The sequence below is a fragment of the Vidua macroura genome, chromosome 6 (genome assembly GCF_024509145.1).
Source record: "Vidua macroura isolate BioBank_ID:100142 chromosome 6, ASM2450914v1, whole genome shotgun sequence".
NCBI lineage: Eukaryota > Metazoa > Chordata > Aves > Passeriformes > Viduidae > Vidua > Vidua macroura.
The window spans coordinates 60,702,502-60,726,964 of record NC_071576.1 but is presented as its reverse complement, the minus strand read 5'-3'; the positions used below and the strand labels follow the sequence as shown (position 1 = coordinate 60,726,964).

Below are 24,463 nucleotides of genomic sequence, written 5' to 3'. Positions count from 1 at the left end.
TCTCACAAGCTGGAATTTTTATAAGGTATCTTTAGAGTTACTGTCCCTTAGGGCTGATTGATTTAGAGCTGTATAAAATCCAGATTGCTTATGTAATATAATGTTTGGATTTCTGCTGTGCTTTATATGGCTACAATTAGTCTTACATAGGTATTATTTTAATCCTAAAATTTAACCTTTACAGTACTTAATAGCAGTTGGGGACTTTTTTTTTTTGTCATATTTTGTCTCAGAAATGAATAATTAAAGCAACTTGATTGGAAAATTGGAATTCTGTCTTCAGTAAGCTGAAGGTTATGGAAACATACATACTTGACATAGAATGGGGAATGTTTTTGTCAGTCATGCAATAAAATTTCTGAACGTGCTCTTTATCAGCTTCACTTTTAAATATTATTAATCCAGGTGATCTGTAAGTAATGCAACCAAAGTTGAGACAAAAAAAAAATCTTCTGTTGTGGAAGATGCCTTTGAGTTGATATTTTGTATTGACTCAGAAGTGGCAGAAGGACATTATTAGAGTGATGAAGAGTGATGAAAGACCTTGAGGGCAAGATGTGGAGGAAGCGACTGAAGTCCCTTGGCTTGCTCAGCTTGGAGAAGAGAAGGTGAGGGGTGCCCTCATGGCAGCCTACACCTTCCTCATGTGGACCCTCACTTTATTCAAGGGGAGAGGTCAGGGTCTTTATCACACCTTTAGGTGTGCACAAAGGTGCTCAGAAATGTAGAAAACGTGGTTTTCTCCAAACTGGACTGATTTTTAACTTCCTGCTCTGGCATATTGGAAATGTTCCTCATTATTGCTAATGGAAAGGTCCCTCATCCGTGATGGCTGTTGCAGTGAGGTTACTGCTAGATGGATTTTGGGATTGTTGGAGGGAGTGGTTCATCAGTAGGCTGAAATAAGAGAGAATAAGGTAGTCTAGAGGCAGGAGGAGCTGCTACTGGTGTGTACCAGCAGTGGCTCAGTGCACAAGGCATGCTGTGGGGAGTTCTTATTGTGACTTTCCTGTTGATTTGAATTGATTGTCTCCTCCTTCATCAAGTGTTGATATATGTAGAAGGGAAATGTTTTCCTGCCTGCCCTTTTTTCCATATTGCAGTCTTGGTTTGCACAGTTTTTGACAGGGAGCTGTAGTAGTTGATGCCATCCTAACAATTCTCAAGCACAGAGTACATCCTTCAGTTTAAACTCTGTGTATTGTGTTTGTCTGGTTACTACCAGGATGCTGAATTTATGGCAGTTTGAAACAGATGCTGACAGTCAATGTCTCTCCATAGGCATAAAGAGAAAATCTGCTGCAGTGGAATGCATCATACATAGGTTGCAGAATATTGTATAATTTTCTTAATGCTTCAGTAACTCGGGAGCTTGACTTCATTAATGGGCACGAACAGAGAAATTGGCAGTTGGTAGGGAATGGAAGGATCAAGAACTGAAGGACTGGAATAAAGAAGTGGCTAGAGGATATTTTTATTTGGTGTTTTATCTTCTTTGCAGTATTTGAACTTTTCTTTGCTTCTTGTCAATATGAGGTAACATCAAGGCTTTTTCCAGGTTTATGTTGTCTCTCTGCTCATAATCATTCCCATTAAACCAATGTGTGAAGAAATGTATGAAGAATGGTGCAGTCTGTGAGAGGACTGATGCTGACAGGTTTTGCTGTTTTAGAAAAGTAGAAAACATTTACTTTCTTAAGACCCCTTTAGGACTTGTGCTAGAGTAGTTCTAGGACTGAGTGCTAAAAGAAATCCCACACAAGGGCTTTGCAGTAATTTTTTGGTTCTGAGATGAAACAAGACAGAGGTGTAACCGGTTGGGTAATGATGACTTCACCAGCAGAGATATTTAAGCTGCAGGTTGCCTAAAGTCTGGTTTTGCAAAGCACATCAGCTAGTTCATAATTTCAGCACACGTTTGAATCCATTCTAGCTGAGCAAAATTCATCTTGTCTTCTTTCCTACCTTCTGTTAAAAATCTGCCAGGCTCACAAGGATGGAAAAGCCTCCAAAACACAGTCTACAACACAATGTGCCTTCCAACATAGGGTGGAGCACACAGAGTATCAGAAACCAGGCCACAGCGGTCTCCAGTCCCCTGATGACACATCAGCAGCCAAGGCCCAAATACAAAAGCATCCCTTCTGTGCTGCAAATCTCTCCTGGTGGGTCAAGTTCCCTGGTGGACTCTGCAGCCTCCTATCCAGCCTGCTGACCTTCTGGAGCAGCTCCATAAACGTGGATTGGGCTCCTTGTTCCCCTGCTTGTCTCTCATTGCCATAGGTATCCCTGTGTCTGCCTCCCTTTGCTTTTCTCCGGATCACTAGTGTGCAAGTTAACCTGTGTCAGGTGAAAGGTCTGGGGATTTCTTTGGTTGCTTGGGGGGCTGAGCTCTGTGCTGTTGCCCATCCTGGAGCTGCTTCCCTAAACCAAATTGATAGGCTCCAGATTCTAGAGACTATAATTATTCTTGCATCTCAGTGAAGGAGATAGTAATGGCTGTTTTTCACCATGGCTTAATAAAACTCTTAAATACAGGGATAAAATGGAAGATCTCTCATCGGTTTGGGTTTTCTTTTTTGGTTTTCTTGGTAGTTTTTTTTTGTACGTGTGTATTATTTTTTTTCTTCTTAGAGAGAGAAAGCGCTGAATAATTCCAGCACGTTCCTGTGAAAGGCACACGGGAGCCTGAAGGAGCTGGCCTAATCATCTACTGTGACCTGTGGATATGGGGGATGGGTGGTGTAGAAACTTAGGAGGAAAGAAAACTGTAGAAGGAAAGAAACTTAGCTTTAAATAGGTGCAGTGTGACCCATTCTCCTCCCTTGTGCTACAAGGCCTCCTGCTGCTGGCTCCTGTCTGTGTGGGCTGATCCCAGTTGGTGCTGTTGGCTCTGCTGACCCTTGGGCTCATGAGTGGCTGGAGACAGCGTCCAGCCCATTTTATGTGTCTCAAGATCTGCTCTGCTTGCCCTTCCTCACCATTATGCTGGGTTGTTCACGGGGCTGTGGAGGAGGTTGGCATCCCCAGTGTCTGATCCAGATGTGCTGCAGCTGGAGGGCAGGATTTAGCTCTGTGTTTTTCCTCTGCTTGGCTATGCAAGGGGACAGAGATTGGCATGGTACCAAGTGCCAGGACTGAGCTTTGATCTATTGTCTTGATGTGGGGGAAGGAAAAAAAAAAAAACAAACCAAACCACCACCTTAGATTTTCCTCTTGAGTGAATCTTAATCTTCGAATTAGTACAAGTGTGAGCGCTCCCATTCTGTGATTTTAGGATAACTGTAATCATTTCAAGAAAACAAAGCCTAGGAACATTATAGTGTTGAATGCAGAGTAAACTGGTGTTTGAAATGATGTGTTGTGCATCTGCACATGTCAAAAAAAGAGTTTAATGTCCTAATTCGTTTTGGATCTTGCCCCCCTCTCCTCTTGTTCATCCCTGCTTTATTTTCTTCCCTTTTGTGCCTGTAATAGCGCCGTTATTAGAGCTGGCAGGATGAGCACCTCCAGATGCATCCTACAGGAACGCAGCCAGTGCTGACTCGATTCCCATGTCAGACTGCATGCCAAGGCAGTGAAGCTTGCTTGTCAAAACCCATACCCTTTCTGCACTGCTTCTGAACCCATCTTCTCACGCAGTATTTTGACACAGGGTGACTCATGATAACCCCAAGAATTGTCCCAGGCTTAAGAATCTGTCTTTTGGTGTGTTGAGACATCCCTGGTAAAAGTAGGATTTTGGAATAGCTTGGCCAAGGCAGCTTTCCTTATTCTTCTGTCAGATGAAATGAGTTAAGGGGTTTACAATCTGTTGTGTTGAACCTTTCACTGGGTTTCATGTTTGGGGTTTTTTTTTTTTTTTTTAACTTTCTCTGAATTTTTATGCACTCTGAAAACAACAGAAAAAATTCACTTGTTTTACCAAACTAAATGCATTTTGTGTTGTGATTTGTAGCAACAAGATAACAAATCCTCATTTTGGGGAAGAATGTACTCATTCTACTTATTTTTTTACAGGTGTCAGGCAACAGCATGTCGATGATGATCCTTCTACAGGACCTTTTCCTAATTGGAGATCTATATTATCACCAACACGGCCTTCCACAGAAACCAAGACTCCCTCAGTAGCTGACCTTTCTCTGGGACAGACTTTGGAGAACGCAGACCTGCTTCAGATGATAAAAACAACGCTGACTGGCGCCCGTACCAGGACTTTGGATCAGATGCACGTGTCACCCTCCCTCTATCAAGGCAGTGGGAACAGTGCGCCCCAGGACCCCGCTGAGGTTTCAGCCGAGTCGCCCCTGAGGCCGTCGTCTCAAGATGCAGATGACACAGCTGCTCTAACAGGTTTGCCTCAGCTTGGTATGTTTGCCACACTGTCCACCACACCACCAGTGACACATTTGAGTGCAGCTGTGCCATCCCAGCCAGTGCCATTAGAAAACACCCTCCATTTCCAAAGAAAGCACATCAGGATCAGACATGCTTGCTGCTGTTTCATCACCATCATTCTCCTCATTGGTAATCCAGTCACCTCATGCCATTAACTTTTCTAAACCAGCTGTACTGCCCATCCAAGTGCCTTTGTCTGCAGATCCTGAAGGTTTCTTCAGCACAGATTCAGCTAGCTCACAGGTTAGTGAAAGCAGGAATAGTGCTCTAAGCATGGTGCATTCCAGTGTGGTGAATCACAGAAGGGGTCCCAGCTTGTTCATGGGGGCCATGCTTTTCATTGGATCAACAACAGTGCATTTCACAGAGTTAGTGGGAAAAGGGTTTCCTTTGGAAAGGACCTCTTTGTCATCTGTAAATTCTGGTATTCCGGGGTCAAAAATGCATCAGTCTCCCCTGACAGTAATTTCCAAAAGTTTGTCATGGTTCCTTGGTGAGAGTACGTATAATGTGTCTTCTACTGGAGCCATTTAGGGCAGCCCTGACTGGCAGAATTAGTGGTACCACTCTTCTGTCATCATCAGTTTTTCAGGATAAAGCAGCAGTTCCTACATCAGTCTTCCATGCTGCGGGTACTCCACATCTGATACCATCAGTGAATCACCCTCAGTCTTTCACAGCACTGACTAATTGCACCACAGCCTCTCACCCTGCACCTTTCATGTCATCAGCCTCCAGGAGCTCGGCTGAGGTCTCCAGCTCAGCACAGAGCACGTCCTCCCTTTCACCGCCAATATCACTTTTTCCAGATGCAAAGCACGCTCGCAGCGCGGTGCTGCCAGTAGGAGAATTTAGAAGCAAAACAGATTTTCTCTTTAGAAATGCAGCACACTCCTCTCCAACAAGCCCAAGGTCTCCCTTGCTAACGGAGACAAACGAGGTGTTTACTGGGGCAGCACGCACAGCCAGTCCCAGGGCAGCAGCAGCCAAGCAGGACGGGCTGCAGATCCCTCCTACTGCTGCCTCGGAATCAGAATTTTGCAGAAGGCCTGACTGATGGAACTTAGCAGGCAAATAGCTTGAGACTCCCAGCTGGTTCAGCCCTGCTTTCCCAAATCCTGGTGGCTTTCCTGTGGCAAGGACAGCTCAACAGCCTTTCACAAGAGGAGTGACAGCAAAGATGTCCATGACCTTTAACGCTGATAATGTTCTGCATTATGGAACTCAGCTTTCCAAAGTTTCCCCAGGTATCCAAACCTGTACACTCCTCATAGGAACAAGGATACTAGACAGAGTTTTGGAGATGGCCATGACAACTCTGTCTTGATCTAGCTGCGGTGCCATTAATTGCTTCCACTGTTTGCCTTTCCAAACCTGAACCTGCTACCACAAATACTTCTGCCACTACTGCTTTTGTGACTGCACATCTTCCACCTGGACATGCAGAAAGTTCAGATGTAACTGTAAATGAAGACAGTGAGATGGGAGTACCCACTCTTGTGACCCCTCATGCAGAATATTCATCTCCAAGAGCTTTAAATCATTTAACCTTTGGTCAGACTCTGCATTCAGTTGATAAAAAGCCACTCGCCTCTGTCATGCCTCCAGCATGGGGTATGCTGCCATCATTTGTTTCCATGACAACAGTGATGGACAGCCACAGTTCTGGCTCTTCCAGGATTTTGAATGCAGACACTGAAAGCAATTTAGATCCTGTCAGCCTTCCTGAAGTTGTAACTTCAGCTTCTACGTGGACCAATAAAGCATTGCTCTCTGCAGCTGGCATTAGTATTCCTTCAGTAAAAACTTCAGTCCAAATAGAAAAAAGGGAAGTTGCTCCGAGTACTTTTCCATTGGAAGACAAGTACTACGTACCATAGTCGGTAGTGTCAAGTCTGCAAAACAAAATTAATACAAATCAGCAGCTACTCTTCTCCACCCCTTCAGCAAGCTATACATATACATCCTATAGTCAAAACATTTCAAATTTACCCTTTCCTGAAAAGAATAACTTTTCAGAATTTGGTATAGATGCTCTTGCACTGAAAACATCTCCTGTTCAGTATTCATCCATTGCTACTGCATTGACAATGCCTGACTCTCTGCAAAAAAAGCATGGAAACAGGGCTGAAAACATTGCTGATTTCTTCCTTGTTGGAGATGTTCCTATCAGTATACATGAGAAAGCACCTCTCCATTTACATGTACCTCCTGTTAATGCTGCAGATGCTCTCCCTAGCTCTCTAGAATCCCAAACAAGCGATGCTGGAAAGATTACTGACCAAAACATTCGCCACAGCACTGGTGCTGGCTTTTCAGCTCACTGACAGCTTGACTACTTCAGCCCCAAACAGAAGCAGTGTCACCCTCAGCACACTGCCAGCCCAGTCCCCCCTCCCTGTCACCAAGCCTTCTGGCTTAACTCTCTTGACTAGTTTTATCTGAGAAGACACTGGTTCTGGGAATTTTCCAGAATTTGCAGGCAGCCAGTTGAGTCCCCTGGTTATTTGGTTATGGCTGATGAATATCCAGCCACATTCAGTGAGGAGGAGTGGGACACAAGTGCTACAAGTCATAGTCTAGCTCCCAGTAACATATCTAATAAAGCTACCAAGGGCATCCCATTGCAAACCCCTACCACCAGTGCTCTGCAGTCATCATAACTTCTGTCCATGCATCACCAACACAGATAGAGTCTCCTTTTTTGTCAACAACCAACTTTACCCATTCTGTTCTTACAGTGTTATCTGGAGTATCTTCTGGTGCAATACCTACAGTAGAAACTTCAGAAGCAAAACCACTAACAAGAAAATCATCTCCAGCTTCACCAGTGCCAGCTTCTTCCTTCTTTTCTCTAGGCACTGAAAACACACCTTTGCCATCCGTGATGGCTTTAAGCACACCGGTCCTGACACTAACAAAAAATAACACTGCCACAAAACTGACACCGGATCTAAGCTCAGTAGGAACACGGGCAGATTTTCCTTTTGCAACGAGAAACACGACTGCCTCACCTCTGGACATGCCAGCTCTGCTCATAACCCCCAAGAGCAGCACGGTCACAGCTTCCACACTCGCACCCACAGCCCACGTACCAAGGCAGATAGAAACAACCGTAACTGACACCCAGAAGTTCCCGAGCTCAGACATCACCAAAACGCCAACCCCATACCCACTGACAATGACAGCAGCTTTGACATCTATTACAGCATCAGCGAAAACAACTAGGCTTCCCCCTCCTGCAGTGGAACTCACCCCTGCTCCTCCCGACACCACGGCAGCAGCCGCTTTCGCTAACATGACGGCAGCTCCCTCCCTGGATTGCCGGCTCTCTGCCAACATGATGGTGAAAACAGGTACGTGCAGCCTCTGGGCTTGCTGGTGGGCTCTCCTGTGTCTGCGAGGTGTGAGAAACACACCCCAGTGTCCAGGAATTGGGGCAGGAGTGACTGATCTGTGCTGATGAACCATGTGGGTACGAGCAGGGCTGTTAGTTGGAAGCGGCGTTGGTTTTACTTGTGGCTTGGGTTTTAACGTGAATGTGTCAAATGAGGTGGTGAGATCGGGTGCTGTGGAGTTCAGGGGTCACTGCAGGACCACCTGTGTGGAGGGACAGGATGGTTTGGTGCCTGCTTTGCAGTGAGGAGTCTGTGTTGCTGGAGAGGACGGACCGTGCAGTGACCTGCCTTGGTCCTCAGCCCTGTTTATGCACAAAAACCTAATTCTGTTCTAATATGAACACCTAATTCTATCATTACAGATACGTTTGAAAATTATGTTTAGCGTTTAGAGTTGCACACTTCAAAGTGGGAGGATTTTGAGTTTTCTATGTGAACAGTGCCACTTCTGGCTCTGGCTGTTTTTTCACGGGCAGCTTCTCCTTATCTGTAAGAACTCTAAACTAAAGGGGCCTGGAAAGGTACCTTGCCCAGGCTTCTCATGGACTCCTTGTGGCAGCACAGCACCAGAAGATGTGCGTGTGTCTTGGAGATCTCAGCAAAGAATAGGTACAGAAAAAGGGTTTGTGACCTTGCATGACACAGGCTACAGTGAAATAAGCAGGTTTTGGACCTAATGTGTGTTTGTTTGCTGTAAATATCCCCATCAGAAGCATGATGAGTACAACAGCTATTTCTAAAGAGAAAAGCAGTTTGTGTACAGTATATGATTGAAAGTACTCAAGCACAGCTATGAAACTCTTCCTGAAAATTATAAGAGAAAAATAAGAAGATAGTGATAGATTTATTAAAAAAAGCATACAGATGCTTTCTAAATAGAAAATAATTGTAACACTAGAGCAGCAGATTTCTTTTATGTAACTGAGGCCATGAAGATGTGAAGCCTGCCTGTGCAGCTCTGGCTCAGTCCCCTGGGAATGCTGTGCCAGTCTGTCCTCAGGCAGTGAGTGGCCTCACGCCTCCTTGGAGAGGCAGCATGGCAAAGACTTGTTGTTGCTGCTAATGAAATTGCATTTGTTAGACCTTGCTCTGGAAACATGGAAACAAAGGGCTATTGCCATGGGATGAATAGGGAGTTCAGAGCTGCTGAGCCCCTGCAGTTCTTGTCTTTGGAGCTGCTGCTAATCCAAGCTGCTTTGATGATCCCTGCACAGCCAGCCCAATGTAAAACAATTAAAGAAAACAAACAAGAGCATGGTGATGTCTCAAACCACCCTGTGGCTTTTGTTGCTCCACAGTTCTGTTTCTGAACACAAGGAGGATGATGATCAGCAATGCCTTCAGGGAGAGTGTGAGAAAAGGCCTCAACCAAGTGCTGAGACAAGCTTTCAACCAGAATGTCAGTGCTCAGGTAAGTGTGTTTGGCTTTCCCTGCTTGATTTCACCAAAACAGCTCTCCCACCAAAGAACCACAGGTGCCTGCAGCTCCAGTGGTGTCTCTGGATGCAGGAAGCCTCTTGGAGGGGAGCACTGAGATTTTCCTATGGAGAGCAGGCAGAGGTGGCACCCACTCTGGTCTCTAAAAATATAATGAATACCCCAAAGCTTTTAGTGGTATATTTGATGAAGAAGAAGAGAGAAATGCAATCTTCTTTTTAGTGTGCTCTGGGAAATGACTACTGACAGCAGTTTCCTCTTCCCCCTGCAGCTCAGGAGTGACTTCTGCTCAGGGGCAGCCGGGTGCTGCTGTGCTCAGCCTGGATCAATGGCAAGAGCATGGCTGGGAAATGGGATGTCACTGCTGTCAGAGCACTCCCTGCTTTGAAAACCCAGTACCTGACAGGTGCAATTTCCCAAGAACAAGAATCCCGAGCAGGGAGAAAGCATGTTTTATTGAAAAGAAATGGAGGTGATGCGTTCATCACTTTGCAGCTAAATTGCATGAACCTCTGCACTGCTGTGTGTGGGAGCAGGCTCAGGTGGGCTGCCAGCGCCCTTTTCCTTGGACACTGCTTCCTCTGCACCAAGCCTCTGGGAAGGAAAAAAAGGAATTTTTCTCAAAACAGAGGTCATCAGGTTGACTTTAGTCATCATGCTTTATTGCTGTAAGTGTGGAGGATGTCAGTTGCTTTGGGAATTGTGTGCTCCATGGCAGCAGCAATAAAAACTGCTAGGTTTAGTCCCCTCCCTTTTTATAAACTTGGGAGGGGCTGCCTTCTTCTAACAGAGGAAACCAGCTAAACCTTAGTGAGGAGTTCCAGGGCTAAAACCTTTTTGGGAAATACAGAATTTTGAGGTAAGACTCAGCTCATGTTTTGACTCACAGTGTGTCCATTCTTGTGGTTTGGCATTTCCACTTGTATGGGTCCACTCATAGATTTAACCATGTGGGACAGTACAGGAGAACAGGAGATGAGAGACAGCCCAATCAAATATTGGAAACGTTTATCTTTCAAAAATCTGTCTGCAAACCTGCAATGACAGAAACATGCATAAAGTCAGTGAACTTCAGGCACGGAGGAGGAGCTGGAAGCTCTCTGTGTTTTTCCATGCATATGTAAAATGTCCCAGTATCTGTGCATGGATGAAGGCCCAGCCTAACCTGCAGCTTTGCAGCTGTGGTAGCAGTTCTGCACTCCTTCAATTTGGAGCCCAAACTGCATGGGCTGAGCCTAAAACTCTCTGAGCAGCTCTGCTAATACGGTGTTTATCACTGTTGTATTGAGGATGGATGAATAAGGCGACGTGGTAGGCACATTTCTCTCTCTCTCAGGATTTTTCATGGAGCTGCACAGAGAGAAAGAAAGAGAAAACAATTTCTATTTCTGCTCCTTGTTTTTCTCATGTGGAATGTGTTTGGAGAATTGTTTACCTGGGGTGATTGCTTGATTGGATTCTGGTGAGGATTATTTGAGCCTGATTGGCAAATCAAATCCACTTGTGTCTGGACTATCCAGAACAGGGTCACAAGTTGTTAGTGAGTTAGATGTGGTAGTTAGAACAATTAGGTTTGTAGTTTTAGTATCTTCCTTTATATAGTATATTAATGTATTATAGCATAGTTATAATAAAGAAATCATTCAGCCTTCTGAACTGGAGTTAGACATCAAAATTTCTTCCCACTGGGTTCACCTGCATTTTACAATAAGGTGATACATAGGCTCCAAAGTCTCAGAAGGCAAAATGCTATTTTATTAAAAACCACACACTTTTTATAGACAGTTATGATACAGGTGGACCTGATTGGTTCTCAATCAACATCCCTCACACCATTGGCTAATTAGGCACACCACCCTCTTGTAAATATCTTAAGAGAAAACAGCACCAGCTGCAAAGATGAAGAATTGTTTTAATTCCTTCTCTGAAATTTCCCAGAACTTGACAGAGCAGTGCCTGGGCAAGTTTATCTGACTTTGTTCTCTGACCAGTTCTCAGCATCCACACCATGACAGATATGACGCTAACTGATCCCACAGGGTTTATAGGGGACTGCAGGATAAAAACCCTGCAAGGGGCACATATCCAGGGTGAGAAACCCCATCAAACAGCGGCTGAGCTGCAAGCAAAATAATAAAAAGAATTTAAAAAACCCCCGCTGGCCTGTGTGTTTTAGGTTGAAATCCTGGAGCAGTCGAGCAACCTGACGGTTGGTTACTACGTCACGCGGGGCAGGCTGGTTTTCACGCCGGCTGCAGTCGCGGAGAAGCTGCTCGCCTACGGCCTCGGCAACGCCACGGCGGACATGAAGCAGCACGTGCCACACCTGCAGGCCCTGGTGGCCCTGGCCCTGCCCTGGCAGCCCCTGCCCGCCTACCACTTCCAGCTGAAGACGGGTGAGTGAGGGGTCCCTGCCTGGGTGGGCGTGTGCCCATGGGCCGGTGCCCAGGGGCTCTCTGGGCAGTGGGGCTGGCAGCAGGACGGGTTCTGCTGGGGGTTCAGGTGTCCTGTGGGCACCCCCGTGCTCTGCTGCCAGGGCCGTGGGCGCTGCTGTGAGAGCGATGCCTTGGGGTTTTAGCTTTTGTATTTTCCATAGGTTTGTAATCCTGCAATTCTTTAGCGTATAACTCAGCTCCATGTACAGTGGGAGCTGCTGCTTTCCCATTTTGGGCAGGCACAACAGTTCCTCTCCAGGCATGGCAATCAAGGACACCTCACTGTCTCAGACCCTGAGACATGGAAACAAAAGTGAGTTGGGGAGGAGCAAACCTGGGGTAAATGACTTCATTACCTGAAGCTGTAATTGGAAGATCAACCCCCAATATGCAAATGAACCAAACTTACAAATGTATGAAACCCATGACCCATCATCCAATTTTTTGGGTGTAGCCCCTGGGAGGGCTTTGTCTGCCTGAAATGTACCTGAAGGCCCTTCAATAAATATAACTGCATTTTTTCCCCCTTAATTTTGTCTGGCCTCTGTTTTTAGGTAGCCCAGCAAGGCATCAAGGGGATGTGACAGCAAGCATCAGTGCAGAGTAATTGTGGGGCACTATAAGATTAGGAGAGGGCAGAGTGCTCTGAAATGATGGATTAAATGATAAAAAATATTTCTCACATGTGTACTTACAATGTTTGTACACACATACTTATGGCAGTTACAGTTAAGGACATTTTTCCTAGAGTGCAAATAAAACAGAATGAGAGTCAATATTATGATTGATTATATTTTGCAGGACCAAAAGACCTGCAAGATTTAAGATTATAACTTGTCTTTTAGAATGACTTTGCTTACTGCCTGGCTCTGAGCAAGTGTATGCACAGTGAACAGACCCTACCATCTTATATATCATTGCAGAAGCAATCCCCATTTGTTTGTGGAGAGTATCAGTTCTAATAATGCAATTTAATTCTTACATTTTGTCTCAATTAAGGCTAATTTAGTGCAGTTCCTGAAGTGGCATTATCTTCACCTGCTTAATGTGCAAATTGATCATTTCGTTCTTGGTGCTGCAACTGAGAATACTTTGTCCACATGCTAATGCCTTCCTTTTTCCAGAGCTGCAGTTTGTGGGTCAAACAGATAATATTCAGTCATGCAAATTTGTTCAGACCATGGAACAGCGGCTCCAGAGAGCATTTCAGGATGCTGAAAGAAAGGTCCTAAACACCAGCAACAACTTGACTGTGCAGGTACAGTGTTGGGTGCTTTGCCAGTGCCTGTTGCCAGCCCCTCCTAGTTATTCTTTGCCATGTGTATGTTTTTATTCCAACACAGTGCCTTTGCTAGCCACTGTGAAAGGAAGTTTATGTTTTTATCTCCAATAAGATAGTTTATGCATTGCAGGAAAACTTACAAATGCATGATTTATGGAAGGCGCTTGCTTTTCACGAATTGGAGTTTTACTGCTTGCAGTTCAGTCATATAAATGAAATTCCATGTATAAAAACACATCTTCCAAATTTATGTTTTTAGTGAGCATGTTATTCTGACACATTAGCTGCTTTCAGTGAGGCTATTCAGGTATAAAGGTGGTGCTAGGCACAGTTGTTTTTAAGAGCTGAAATAATGGAATCCATTTCTTTCTCTTGGTATGCATTTCAGTTTCATACTCACGGGCACAAATTCACCACAGATTTTTACACACCTTTATATGTAGAGTGGGCCAACACTCTTACATTCTCTGCCATACTTTAGGACTAAACAAACGATCCTCTGGGCAATACTATGATACGTATTTGATTTTTAATAAAACTGTGTATGGATTGTGCTCCTCAGAAGGAGAAAATTTGCCCTCAACGCTCTGCTAATTATTTTGGTGCTGTTTCTTGTGAGCTTGTGCTCAAACTGGAGGAGCTCAGAGAGGCAGCAAAGCACAGGGCAAGAGAGGGCCCACTACAGTAGGTAAAGTGATTAAATATCAAACTTTTCAATGGCTGGACCCGTGGCATTGTGGGGAACTTCATGGTGCCTAATTTGCTTGTGGTGGAAGCAAATTTCACACAAAGCACCTAAGATCTCACAAAGCACCTAAGCAATTTTGGAAAGAGCCCTAGGAGAAGGTAGGGCTGTTTTTGTGGGTATTGCCAATTTAAGGAGAGATAGGATGGAGGTCCTGGAGGCAACATATAAGCTGGGAAGTAAGAGGCTCAAGGGTGTGATCTTCATGATCAATTTTTTTGAAGTTATTCCAGTATCATGCAAAAGATTAGGTCCCTGCAACAAAATGCTGTATGAGGGCTTTAGATGAATTGAAAACTGGGGAACAGTTCTGGAGCAGCAGAGCCAGTTCAGAAAAGGCATTTCTGCCCTAGGAGAGTAGAGGGAAGGTGGGTAAAAGGCATGAAGCATCTTTCATGCAAGGAGAAATGAAATTGGCCATGGCTCTCCAGCCAGTAGTGAATCAGGAGTGGTCGCTTGGAGTTTCCCATAACAGAACTACTCAAATTTCAATAAGAAGAAGCATCCTTTCATGCACTGTGTGATAAAGATGTCCAGATGCAACTGGAGAAAAAAATAAGGAAATTACAAAAACCATTTGGCCGTAGATATAGGATAAAAAGATATCAACCCTTTTTAAACCCAGGCATATGATTTATGGCTCTGACATAGGTGTGGGATAACTTACACTGTTGAGAGCCATTTATTCCTCTTGTCCTGTGCTAATTCTCCAACCCTCTGCTCCAGCCATTTGTAAGTGGACATTGGCTAGGCAGACTTTTGGTCTGACCTTAGGCTCTTCTGATGCTTTTTTTTTTTTAATACCATGGTTTTTCTTTTAACTTGGTGATCCAAACCATAAAAACGGTGTATTTAAATAACATTAATGAATGCCATCGAGCCTGCCTATCAGTAGCCAAATTACCCCATCCCTCTTGCCCTTGGGCATAAGTTTTTCCAGAAAACATGTGGGTTTTGTTCCTGGTGTTTGAGAATCTCATCCAGTACTTGCTGAATAGAATTGGTCCTGAAAATGTAGCAATCAGATTTGGGCTCAGCAAGAGACTGGCACTGGGCTAGAGTGGGGAGGAGAGCAGGGATTCATATAATGTCAGGAACAGAGAGACATGATATCCCTTAATTTCATGTGGAAAATGTGTAGGTCTAGAAACCAGCAGTGGGAAGGCAGCAAAGACAGCAAGATAAACAGGACAATATCTCTGCATCAAGCACTGGATGGTTTTTCTGATAAGCATCCTCTCCCTCATCCCACATTTCCTGGTAAAAACAGGGGAAAACATTTTCAGTCCTGGCTGCACCTTTTCTGCCTGCTGCTGTCCTCCAGGAATCCTGCAAGTGCAAAAGCAGGGATTAAAGTATCACACAAGTAAAGTTGGATGAGATGTAGTTAATCCATTCTTCAGGTTAATGTTTCCCCAGTTTCTTTGCATTGCCTTGGTGTTTTTTTTTTTTAATGAGCTGAACCACAGCAACACATTATTTTTTTTTGCCTGTTTCAGATTTTGAACACCTCCAATGTCTCCCAAGCTGTCACTCTGTTTTATGTAGTGAAAAATCAAAGCACAACTCTAAATGGCACTATTTCCAGCAACCTTCTTAATCAGCTGTCAGCTGAGCTGGTGGGTTTCTACCTCACCTACCCACCTCTCACCATTGCTGAATGTAAGTATGTGCTTCTCAGCATCAAGATTAGCCAACACCAGGATCTGGCTTTGTTGTCAAGCTCAGGGATTGTAGGTAGCTTTTCTGGTTAGTTTTTAAACAGTATTTTGTTTAAAAAAAGGGAAGGGGGGGAATTAGATTATTATTTTTTTCCCCTGGGCTCAGTGTTTATTTTGGCTGCTAGCAACACTGGCTAAAAACTAAGAAAAAAAAATATACTCTGTCATTAATATAAAAAAAAAAATATCCTGTGCTAGGTTTCAAACAAAATAAAATCATAGTTTTGTGAAAAGCAAAGCACAAAAGGTCCCAAAGTCTTCATTTCAGGAGTGCTTAGCACAGTGGTGAATGAGCTTTTGCTTCAGTGGAATCCTCAGCCCCAGTGGTTGCTCCAGGGGCTGGGCTGGGATCAGGCTGGGAGTGTGTGTTTGGGTAGTGAGGTGAGCTCCACCTGTGCTTCTGTTTTAAAAAGTTGTTGGTGCATTTGCTGAGAACTGCATCCTCATTTTACACGTGGTCCGAGCACTTTGGCATCAATGGTTTTCTTGCATTGCAGTTGCTGTGAGGGCTCTGAGGTGCAGAGAGCTGGACACAATTGTGTGGGCAGCCCATGTGGTGCATGTGCTCTCTGACTCTGCCTGCTGATTTCTTTAAAATGATTAAAGGGACAAGACACTTGATTATGGGGATTTCTGTTTAAATCTGCTTGTTAATGTGATGTGTGAAATTAAGCTCGCTGCAGACTGGAGTTCTGTGTTTACTGGGAGTGAGAAGAGACAGGGACGTGCTGGGTACATGCAGAAGCAGACTGTTGGAAAGTGAGCCCTGAGGAAAACACAAATTACAAATTTTTGGTTTTTTTTTGTCAGTCCATTTTGTTTGCAAACAGCCCAACAGCAGAGAAATTACATGGTGCAATTCACCAGTGACTTGCACCATGAGCTTTCTGTGGGATAAGTGGTTTTCCTCTGCTGTGAAGCAGTCAGGAATCACAGCTAACTTAGGCAGATCTTTGGGAAAGGAGGTTTGTGTGTCGTTCTTGAGGCATTACCTATCAAATTATGAAGTTTGGAAACAAGTAGGTGAAACTGCCCTTTGAGGTTTTGCACTGTGTTGGTGCACTTTTAAATCTGAGTTTCCATCATGGGGTAAGAGACATATCTCAAGGTGGGCTTGTGTTTTCATAAAGTCTTTCCACAGGCAAGGGGAGGCACAGAGAGAGATGCTGTTGACAGAGGGTGTGGTCATAGACCTAGAAGGGGTGTCCCCCATTCCTCATTAGAGAGGCTCCTTTTTGATGGCTGGTGGAATCCCTGTGATCTGGACATGTCCTCATGGGCCATCCAGGAGCACAAGGAGAGAGCTGGAGGAAGTTTTGATGCTGGCTGTGCTCAGTTCAAGTGTTTGGACTCCAAAATAGGCCTGTTGCATAGGAAGAGGATTGTGGTGCTTCTCACAAAAGCAATACAAGCATATGCTTGGTAGTCAGGAGCTGGGCGAGCCATTTGTCACACAGCAAGTCTCGTGCAGTACTGCAGTTGCCTGCTGATGCCCACACATGATGAACAGACCTGATAAAGTCTTTAGCTAGTGTTTCTTTAACAACTAATGGCTTATATTTCATTTTGGAGCTCTTGGTTTTATTCCCAGTGCAGCAGCTGTACTGCAAACTCATGAACTTAATGCGCACGCAGTGTTTACGGCTCCAGACTGATAGCGTGTCTGGAAAATGTTTCCTTTGAAGAGTGTTTGATGCTAATTCATGTGGCAGTGTAGTTGTCTCAGTTTATCAAACAAATATTGAGGTTGTTCTCCGAGCATGTTATTTCCCAGTAGGCTCCAGAGCCTTTGCAGTCTGTCCTGGAAAGGCACAGCTCGGGGCACGCTGTGAAATCCTCCTCAAAAGCAGCTACTGTGTGTAATCAAATCCTTTACAATGTTTACTATTCCGGGCCACTTTGGGGTTTAAAAATCAAGGTGACTCAGTAGCAGCCTATCAACGTGCAGAGCATGGATGTTTTCTGAATTAAGCTCCCGGTATTCATCTCTTGAACAAACGCTGAGCTGTGGAATGAATTAGCAGCATATTGAGCTTTACAGCCTAGTGCACTTTGGAGATGGGGGAGCTAACAAGAGGCGTCACAACAGCAAATATCAGTTTCTCACAGATGCAGACACATATGGTGGTAATGCCTCAAACGGTGCACAGTGAGAGAGCACCACGCTCCAAGGTGTGCTCACAGTTTTGCTAGTCTCGTTTGCAGTCCATGTGGAGTCTAATCCTGGTATATTTTCATGTTATTTTAGGCTAAAACTGTGGTCTGGGCTACATAAGGAATAAGCACAGAATCATCATGGAATCTCATCTGCAGGGTTTCTGCAGGGGAGAAAGCAGCAGAGATGAATAGAACACCTATTAGCTATCCTTCTTGGTTCTGGGCATTCCTGGGCTTCATCCCAGACTCTGTCCCAGCCAGTATTTTGGCAACAGGATATATATGCTCTACTTTGTATGGCAGTGCTTCTTCTGTTTACACTTGGTGCTCTTTTTCAGACAGAAAAGAAATTGTAACCCTGAAAATTATGCTCTAAATCTCCTCTTGGGCCATAGTTCAATTTTATTTATTGCTGTCAGGGTAGCCATTGTTGGGATGCATAATGTGTAGGATGTTGGAATATTATGACATAATTTAATCTTCTATTTTTAAAGCTTTGGAGTATCCAAACCTTGATGTCTCGGAATCAACTAGAGACTACTGGGTGATAACAGGTACTTTCTAATGTCCTTCCCTCCTCCGGGCACTCCAGGTAATAATTTTTTAGTGCTCATTGATATGAACACAGAAGTGCAGTAATTTTACACAGAAATAAGTGGTTGCCCACAGAACCTGCCTTCAGCTGGGCAAATGCACTTACAGTCACTCTGTGGCATAGATGATAGATCACCTGGAACAGTGACATCTCCAGCAACCAACACCCCCCTCAGAATTTATAACACTTTGGCTGAAACAATTCTGAGAGCAGCATTATCTTCTGAGAGTTTTGAGACACAAATAAACTATTTATTTATTTATTTATTTATTTATTTATTTATTTATTTATTTATTTATTATACCCTGGGACATGGATTTAAATCTGAAATCAAAAGAGACACGTAGACATAACCCAGGAACAAAGGTGAAGCTGTCACACCAAGGAACTTTATGATTTCCTGACTATCTGGGCACAGGAATTTTTGCATCTTTCACTTGAAGGTCTTAGGCTTCAAAATACTTCTTTTATCAAGTCATTTCACAGGTGCCACATTCTCATGCACAATCATTTTTACTTCACAAATGAAAACTGGGCAAGAAAGAGACCCTTTCCCTCAGACATCTTTGAGTGATACCAAAGCCTTTCTAGTTGATGTATCTGTACCTGGAATTCTTTAATGCTCAGGAGAGCAAGAGCAAAGAGCTCTGACATGAAATAGACTTGGTACCAGTTCCATCTTTTCATAAATTTGAATTAAAATATAAGTTTACACAGAGATGATGATCCTCTGAAGGGAGTGGTGCAGCTCCTCCCAGTATGGACCCTGTGAACCTGATACTCCATTTCTTGCCTCTGTGCACTTGCTGTGATGGATTATTATTGACATTACAATGGAAATTCTGTTTTCAAAAAAAAACCTGGTGGTCCCAGAAGACTTTTTTGAAATAATACTGAAGAAACCATACATATGTATGAATTCAATCAGCATGTCATATCACTTTTCTTGAACTTTGGAATCCAGTGTCTTTTAAATCTTGCATTGATTTATACTTCAGATGCCTTCATTTATACTTCAGAAATGTTTATTCGTGTTTCAGCGCTCTCAAACAGGATATTTTGTTTGAGACTGTACAAAATCCAAACGTCAGAGTTCAAATCCTCAGGACAGAAACTGGTTAATAGGAGCATCTGGCAATAAGCATAAACCCAGCAGCTCTCAAATAGGTTTGAACCTAATTTTTACATTGAAGATCATAGACTAGATGCTCCTCTGAGCTATTTTAATAAGCTGAAAGTCTAGAAATGGTATTTTGAGATTTTTACTCTGTGAAGCATCATTGATATTATCTGAGATGAGCAGTGCAGGGACTAAAACAGAAGTGTGTTACATCCCCACAGGGAATTACTGAGAGGGGAGCACAGTGTCCAGGTCTTTAATTTCCAAGTTAGTCCGCACCTCCCTGTCCCAAACTATCCCACAGACCACATGTTACTTGACCTGTGGGTGCATGAAGTGCTGATCTGTGTGTGGTTTTTTTTTTTCTCTGTTCCCACAGTCATCCAAGGGGTTGATATTGCTTTGCTGGGGCTGAACAACCAGAGCTTTGCCAGGCTGATGGAGCAGCGCTTGGCCCCGCTGTTCATGATGTCCCACCAGCAGGGACGGCGGTTCAGACGTGCCACCACCGTGGGCAGCTACACTGTGCAGGTGCTCAGCGTGCTCAGAGAAGTGCTTTGCTTGCATGTGTCCCTCTTCAGTTCCTGTAAAAGACACGTCCAGCTAAATTTCCAGGCTGAAATTTCCTGTATTTCTCGTGGGTATCAAAGCGGCGAGGGAGGAATGCCTGGCACTGCTGGTGGTGCCTTTTTCTGCAGCCAGCCATGTTGGCATGCCTGTCACCCTCGAGAAATCATCATTAGTTAATCAGTGTTCATAAATATTTTCTCTCTAGTTGCTATGAGGATTGGTGCAAAGTACATATTTTAGCGTATTCAGCATAATGAAGAGTTCCAAGTTTTTTTCTTCTTGATAAAAGTTTCCTAGGTAACTCAAACTCATTTTTTTCTCTTTTTGTTGGGAAAAAAAATATAAGAAGCAGCCTTTATTTATACAGGGTTAGTCATCAAATCATGTGGCCTCAGATCATGTTATGAAGTAGAGACTTGAGACCTGAGTAATTTATTAATCATCTTTCTGTTATTTACAGCATTTTTCATTCAGTATTTTGAACTGATCATGTTTTGTTTTCTCACCAATTAAGCCAAATGATGCTATGGGCAATTAAAAGATTTCTTCTTCAATCTTCAGAAATTAGTTATTTAAAAAAAAATTAAATTGTTTTTCAAGAATTGTTTGTTGTAAGGTATAAACCCAAGTAATTGCATTTCCCATTTGCCCACACAGTTCTTTGTATTGTTCCATTGAAAGAATTGAAAAGAAGGAACACATTTTACTTGCCAAAAGTCTGAACCTTTGTAAAATTTTAGTCCATAACATAATGGAGAAGAATCACAAAACTCCTTTTTCTTCTCATCATTAGAAATGTTTGACATTTTCTCCACTCTCAGGAAAGGTAGAGGTACAATGGAAAAATTCTGCCAGTGTTCTGCAGAATAAAATGGGAAAAGCATGATTCCTTTGTTATCAACCTGGGACAAAAAAATAATGAGTATAGAAGGGAAATGTGAGGCTGTTTTTCAACTGCAATATGCCACTAAAGTAGAGTTTTCAGTATTAGAACAGATTATAAAAATTCCCCCTTTACAGAGGACTGTAATGTCCAAAAATGTGATAGTTTCCTCTTAGGTGCATGCTTTTAGTGTAGGGTTTTACCTCGGGATTATGTTTAAATTTTTTTTCAAGAAAAATTTTAATCATTTCTCTGACTGGCTGATTTAATAGCCTGGGCTCTGAAGGGGAGAAGCTCTGATCCTGTGAGAATATTTGCATGGAGCTTATGCTTGTAGGAGGTCTTGAAGGAGTTCCCTGTGGACACGGCCTCCAAATAGCTCCTGGCAAGTTTTGCAGTGGTATAACACAAACACAGTTTATTTCTCTTTCTCTCCTTATTTATTTATTTATTTATTTAATTAATTAATTAATTAATTTATTTTATTTCCCTTGAAGATGGTAAAAATTCAACGTATTCCAGGACCCAAGGAGCCAGCTGAACTGACATATTACACTTTATACAACGGGAAGCCTTTGCTGGGCACTGCAGCTGCCAAAATTTTGAGTACAGTTGACTCCCAGAGGATGGCCTTGACCCTGGGCTATGTCATCCAAGTTCAAGCTGATCGTAAGAGTCCTTTCAAAAATTCCATACTTAATCATTGTTTTTGTTCCATGAGCTGAACTCTGTGGGAAGTCAGAATTAATTCTGTTGCTGACAAAACCATGACACCACAGACTGATGATGAGTGGGACAAAGCTGCCATTCATATAACTTGGCCAAAGAAAGTAAAATGTGGTGGATATTAAGATGTCCCTTATTTTTGACTTGGTCAAAATAGTGTAGATTCTTTCTATCTCAAAGGGATGATTATTTTTTAAATAAGATTTTTCACCAAGAAAATGACATGGTTGTTAAAGGTATAATTCAGACACAAATCAGAAAAGTGATGTTGAAAAGAGCTACTTGTGCATATTGGCAGTTTTCAGATTCAAGATATGATAATATCATTCAGAATAACGTGGCCAAAAATACTCCATTCTTGCAAAGTAAAGTGTTTTCAAATTTCTCTTTCAAGACCTTCATCAGTTACTGAGTTATTGTGGACATAGATTTCTTTAATTTTTTTTTTTTTTTTTTTAGCTATTCCCATATACTTGGCCCATAGTCATAAACCTGTGGTGAAGCTTGGAGTGTTTTTTTTTCCTGCAGTTAACATAAAGTGGAATTATGTTTCATGCAGTGTACAAATCCATGCCTTTTGCTAACTGGATTTCTCCATTTGGCCAAAGAGTTTCTTTAGAAGGAATCAAAATTATATAGTGGATTTCTGCACTGGATCTCCTTACTGGTGAAACAGCACATAAAATGGGAGTCCTTGGTGCAATTATATCTGCCTGGAGGAGTGGTGGTACTGAAATAATTATGTGAAATGGTGACAGGAAAAGAAGAGACCACTGAAATAAGTAACTTATATATCATCCATAAACGTAGGATTGAGTAAGAAGACTGGAATATGATACAATTTCCAGAAAATGCACCATGTACTGTATCTGATCCTTGATTTGATCATGATCTGCTACTGACTTTAATTGAGCTCATTCTGAGGATCTCCATTCCATAAATTCCAGCATTTAAATTCCAAGTAATTTTGTCTTCCATGAGAATATTTCTTTAATGTATTTTTTCCTAAGGAAGATACAGAAGTTTCCTAGCTCTTTGTGCAGTGATGTGATTTATATTTATATGGATATTTAGGCAATTATAGAATCCACTGCTCATCATCTAACCTTGTATTTCCATGGTCTGATAAGGCAGCCTTATTCATCTGTAGATTTTCATACCAGCCACGTATGCATAGAACAATGTAAAAATAGAATAGACAGAAACTGAAATTGTGACCTGAGGTACCCGAGAGTATTTGAAATGTAGGAAGTAATTCCATCTTTATACCTTATTATGGAAAAAACACAATTTCTTTCCTTTTGGACACGGTTATTTGTAGTCTGTATTGCCACAGAAAATACTTTGTGTGGATTTCCTTTTTTCTCATTATCATTTCTGTTCTAGCAGAATGAAAAGTTCTGTCCCAAAACACTGTGAGAAAAGACACGTACCCTCGGGAGCTCATAGCTGGGTTGGATGAGACAGAGGAATAATAACACAAAAAACCTGATGTTCCTGTGTTATGAGCCAGAGACTGAGTTACAACAGAATGAAAGGCTTGTTTCAAATTCCACTGAAATCTTACTGAGTTGAATAAACCATGGGTTGACTTTAGGTCACATTGGAGTCTGGTAACTGAATTAAAGACGTAAATTAGGACTCCTAAATATCTATCCTATTAGCCATAAGGTCACAATTTCCTCTGCATCCCTTAGAAGGAATAAATATAATTTTTCAACCATTGTTTGCTGCTTCCACAGCAGCAGTCTATAATTAAAGTTTCTGTTATTTGTTAAAATTCAGATTCCTTTTCCTTCCCCACAGCCCTTTCATCCCCAAACTAAATGTCAAAGTCAATAATTAAGAATTCTGCGAGTCTGCTGAAAAGTGAACCTTGAAATTCTCCAACCTGGCCTTTTTGCAGTCTTGTGCTGCAGCTCTGAGCCCAACGGTGCTGCTCCTACGTCACCCAACAAACTTCACCGGCTTTGCAAAAAGTTGCAAATCTACAGAGAAAGCAGGCTCAGGCTCCAGCCAGGCTTTCAGCTGGAGAGCTGTAAAGTTCCCAATGCAGAACAAGCTGGTTTGCATTTGAAGGCTGATCCTGAGAGATGCTGAGTGCCTCTGACAGCTCATAAGCTCAATGACATTTGAAAGTGCCGGTCCCCCAGGAAATGGGAACGGCTGCTTTGTGCTGGTGTTCTCACAATCTCCTGCCCACACCAGCAACCAGTGCCACAGCAAAATAAACAGGGATAAAGTCCAGGGAAGGGATAAACATGGGGAAGTCCACTAAATATCTCACTACAGCAAAGTTCAGCATTATAAAGAGGTTGCCTGTTTTTCCAAAAAGAAATTAAATTAAATGAGAGAACTGGGAATGTGTCACAGGAGGATCTCGTATGTGTGAACAAGTTGAAGGTTCATACTAAGAGAGATTATTCTGATGAAATGGAGTCTAAAATGTTTTTGCATTGCTGCATTTCTGAAATGTACCCTTTTCCTGGTGCCATCATTAATAAATCTGCAAGTAGCTCTTTGCAACCTCATTATTTCCATTCCTTCAGAAATGATGAATTCTTTTTGACCTTAACTATGATAAATTATTTCTACAGCACAGGAGAAGCATCTTCTTATTGCCTTATTTATATTGATAGCAACCATTTGAGCTAGTTTCATTGTTTTTTAAAAAGCTCTGCCAGTTTGCTCCTGCTGAGCCAGTCTTTGACACCATGTATGGACTCCATGTGTGCTCTTTTAACACACATGCTATGTTACTTTGGTCCAAGCTGGGTTTGTGTTTGAAAAGTAGTTGAGGATGCATTACTTGCACCTTTTATTTGTTTGTTTATTGTGTGGATGAACTGCTGGAGTGATATCTTATATGGTATCTATCTTGTCTTTGGAGTGGATGTCTGCTTTTGCATACAACCAGGTAATATAAAACTAAGAGAGGAGAGCCCAGGGATTGGGTGAATTCCAGTGTTGCTGATTTTTCCCTTTTTCCCCCCTAG

General features: G+C 42.8%; 1 protein-coding gene across 1 annotated transcript in view; it reads left to right on the top strand.

Moving 5' to 3' along the window:
- The first annotated feature begins 1,420 nt into the window (after positions 1-1,420).
- The window catches only part of KIAA1549L (KIAA1549 like), a 77,069-nt gene continuing 54,026 nt past the window's right edge, over positions 1,421-24,463 (top strand). Inside the window, 10 exon segments of the mRNA XM_053980752.1 lie at positions 1,421-1,460; positions 4,021-4,353; positions 7,140-7,754; positions 9,095-9,207; positions 11,410-11,629; positions 12,793-12,926; positions 15,195-15,357; positions 18,068-18,127; positions 19,668-19,819; positions 21,239-21,410. Coding sequence (XP_053836727.1) covers positions 1,421-1,460; positions 4,021-4,353; positions 7,140-7,754; positions 9,095-9,207; positions 11,410-11,629; positions 12,793-12,926; positions 15,195-15,357; positions 18,068-18,127; positions 19,668-19,819; positions 21,239-21,410 — 2,002 coding nt within the window.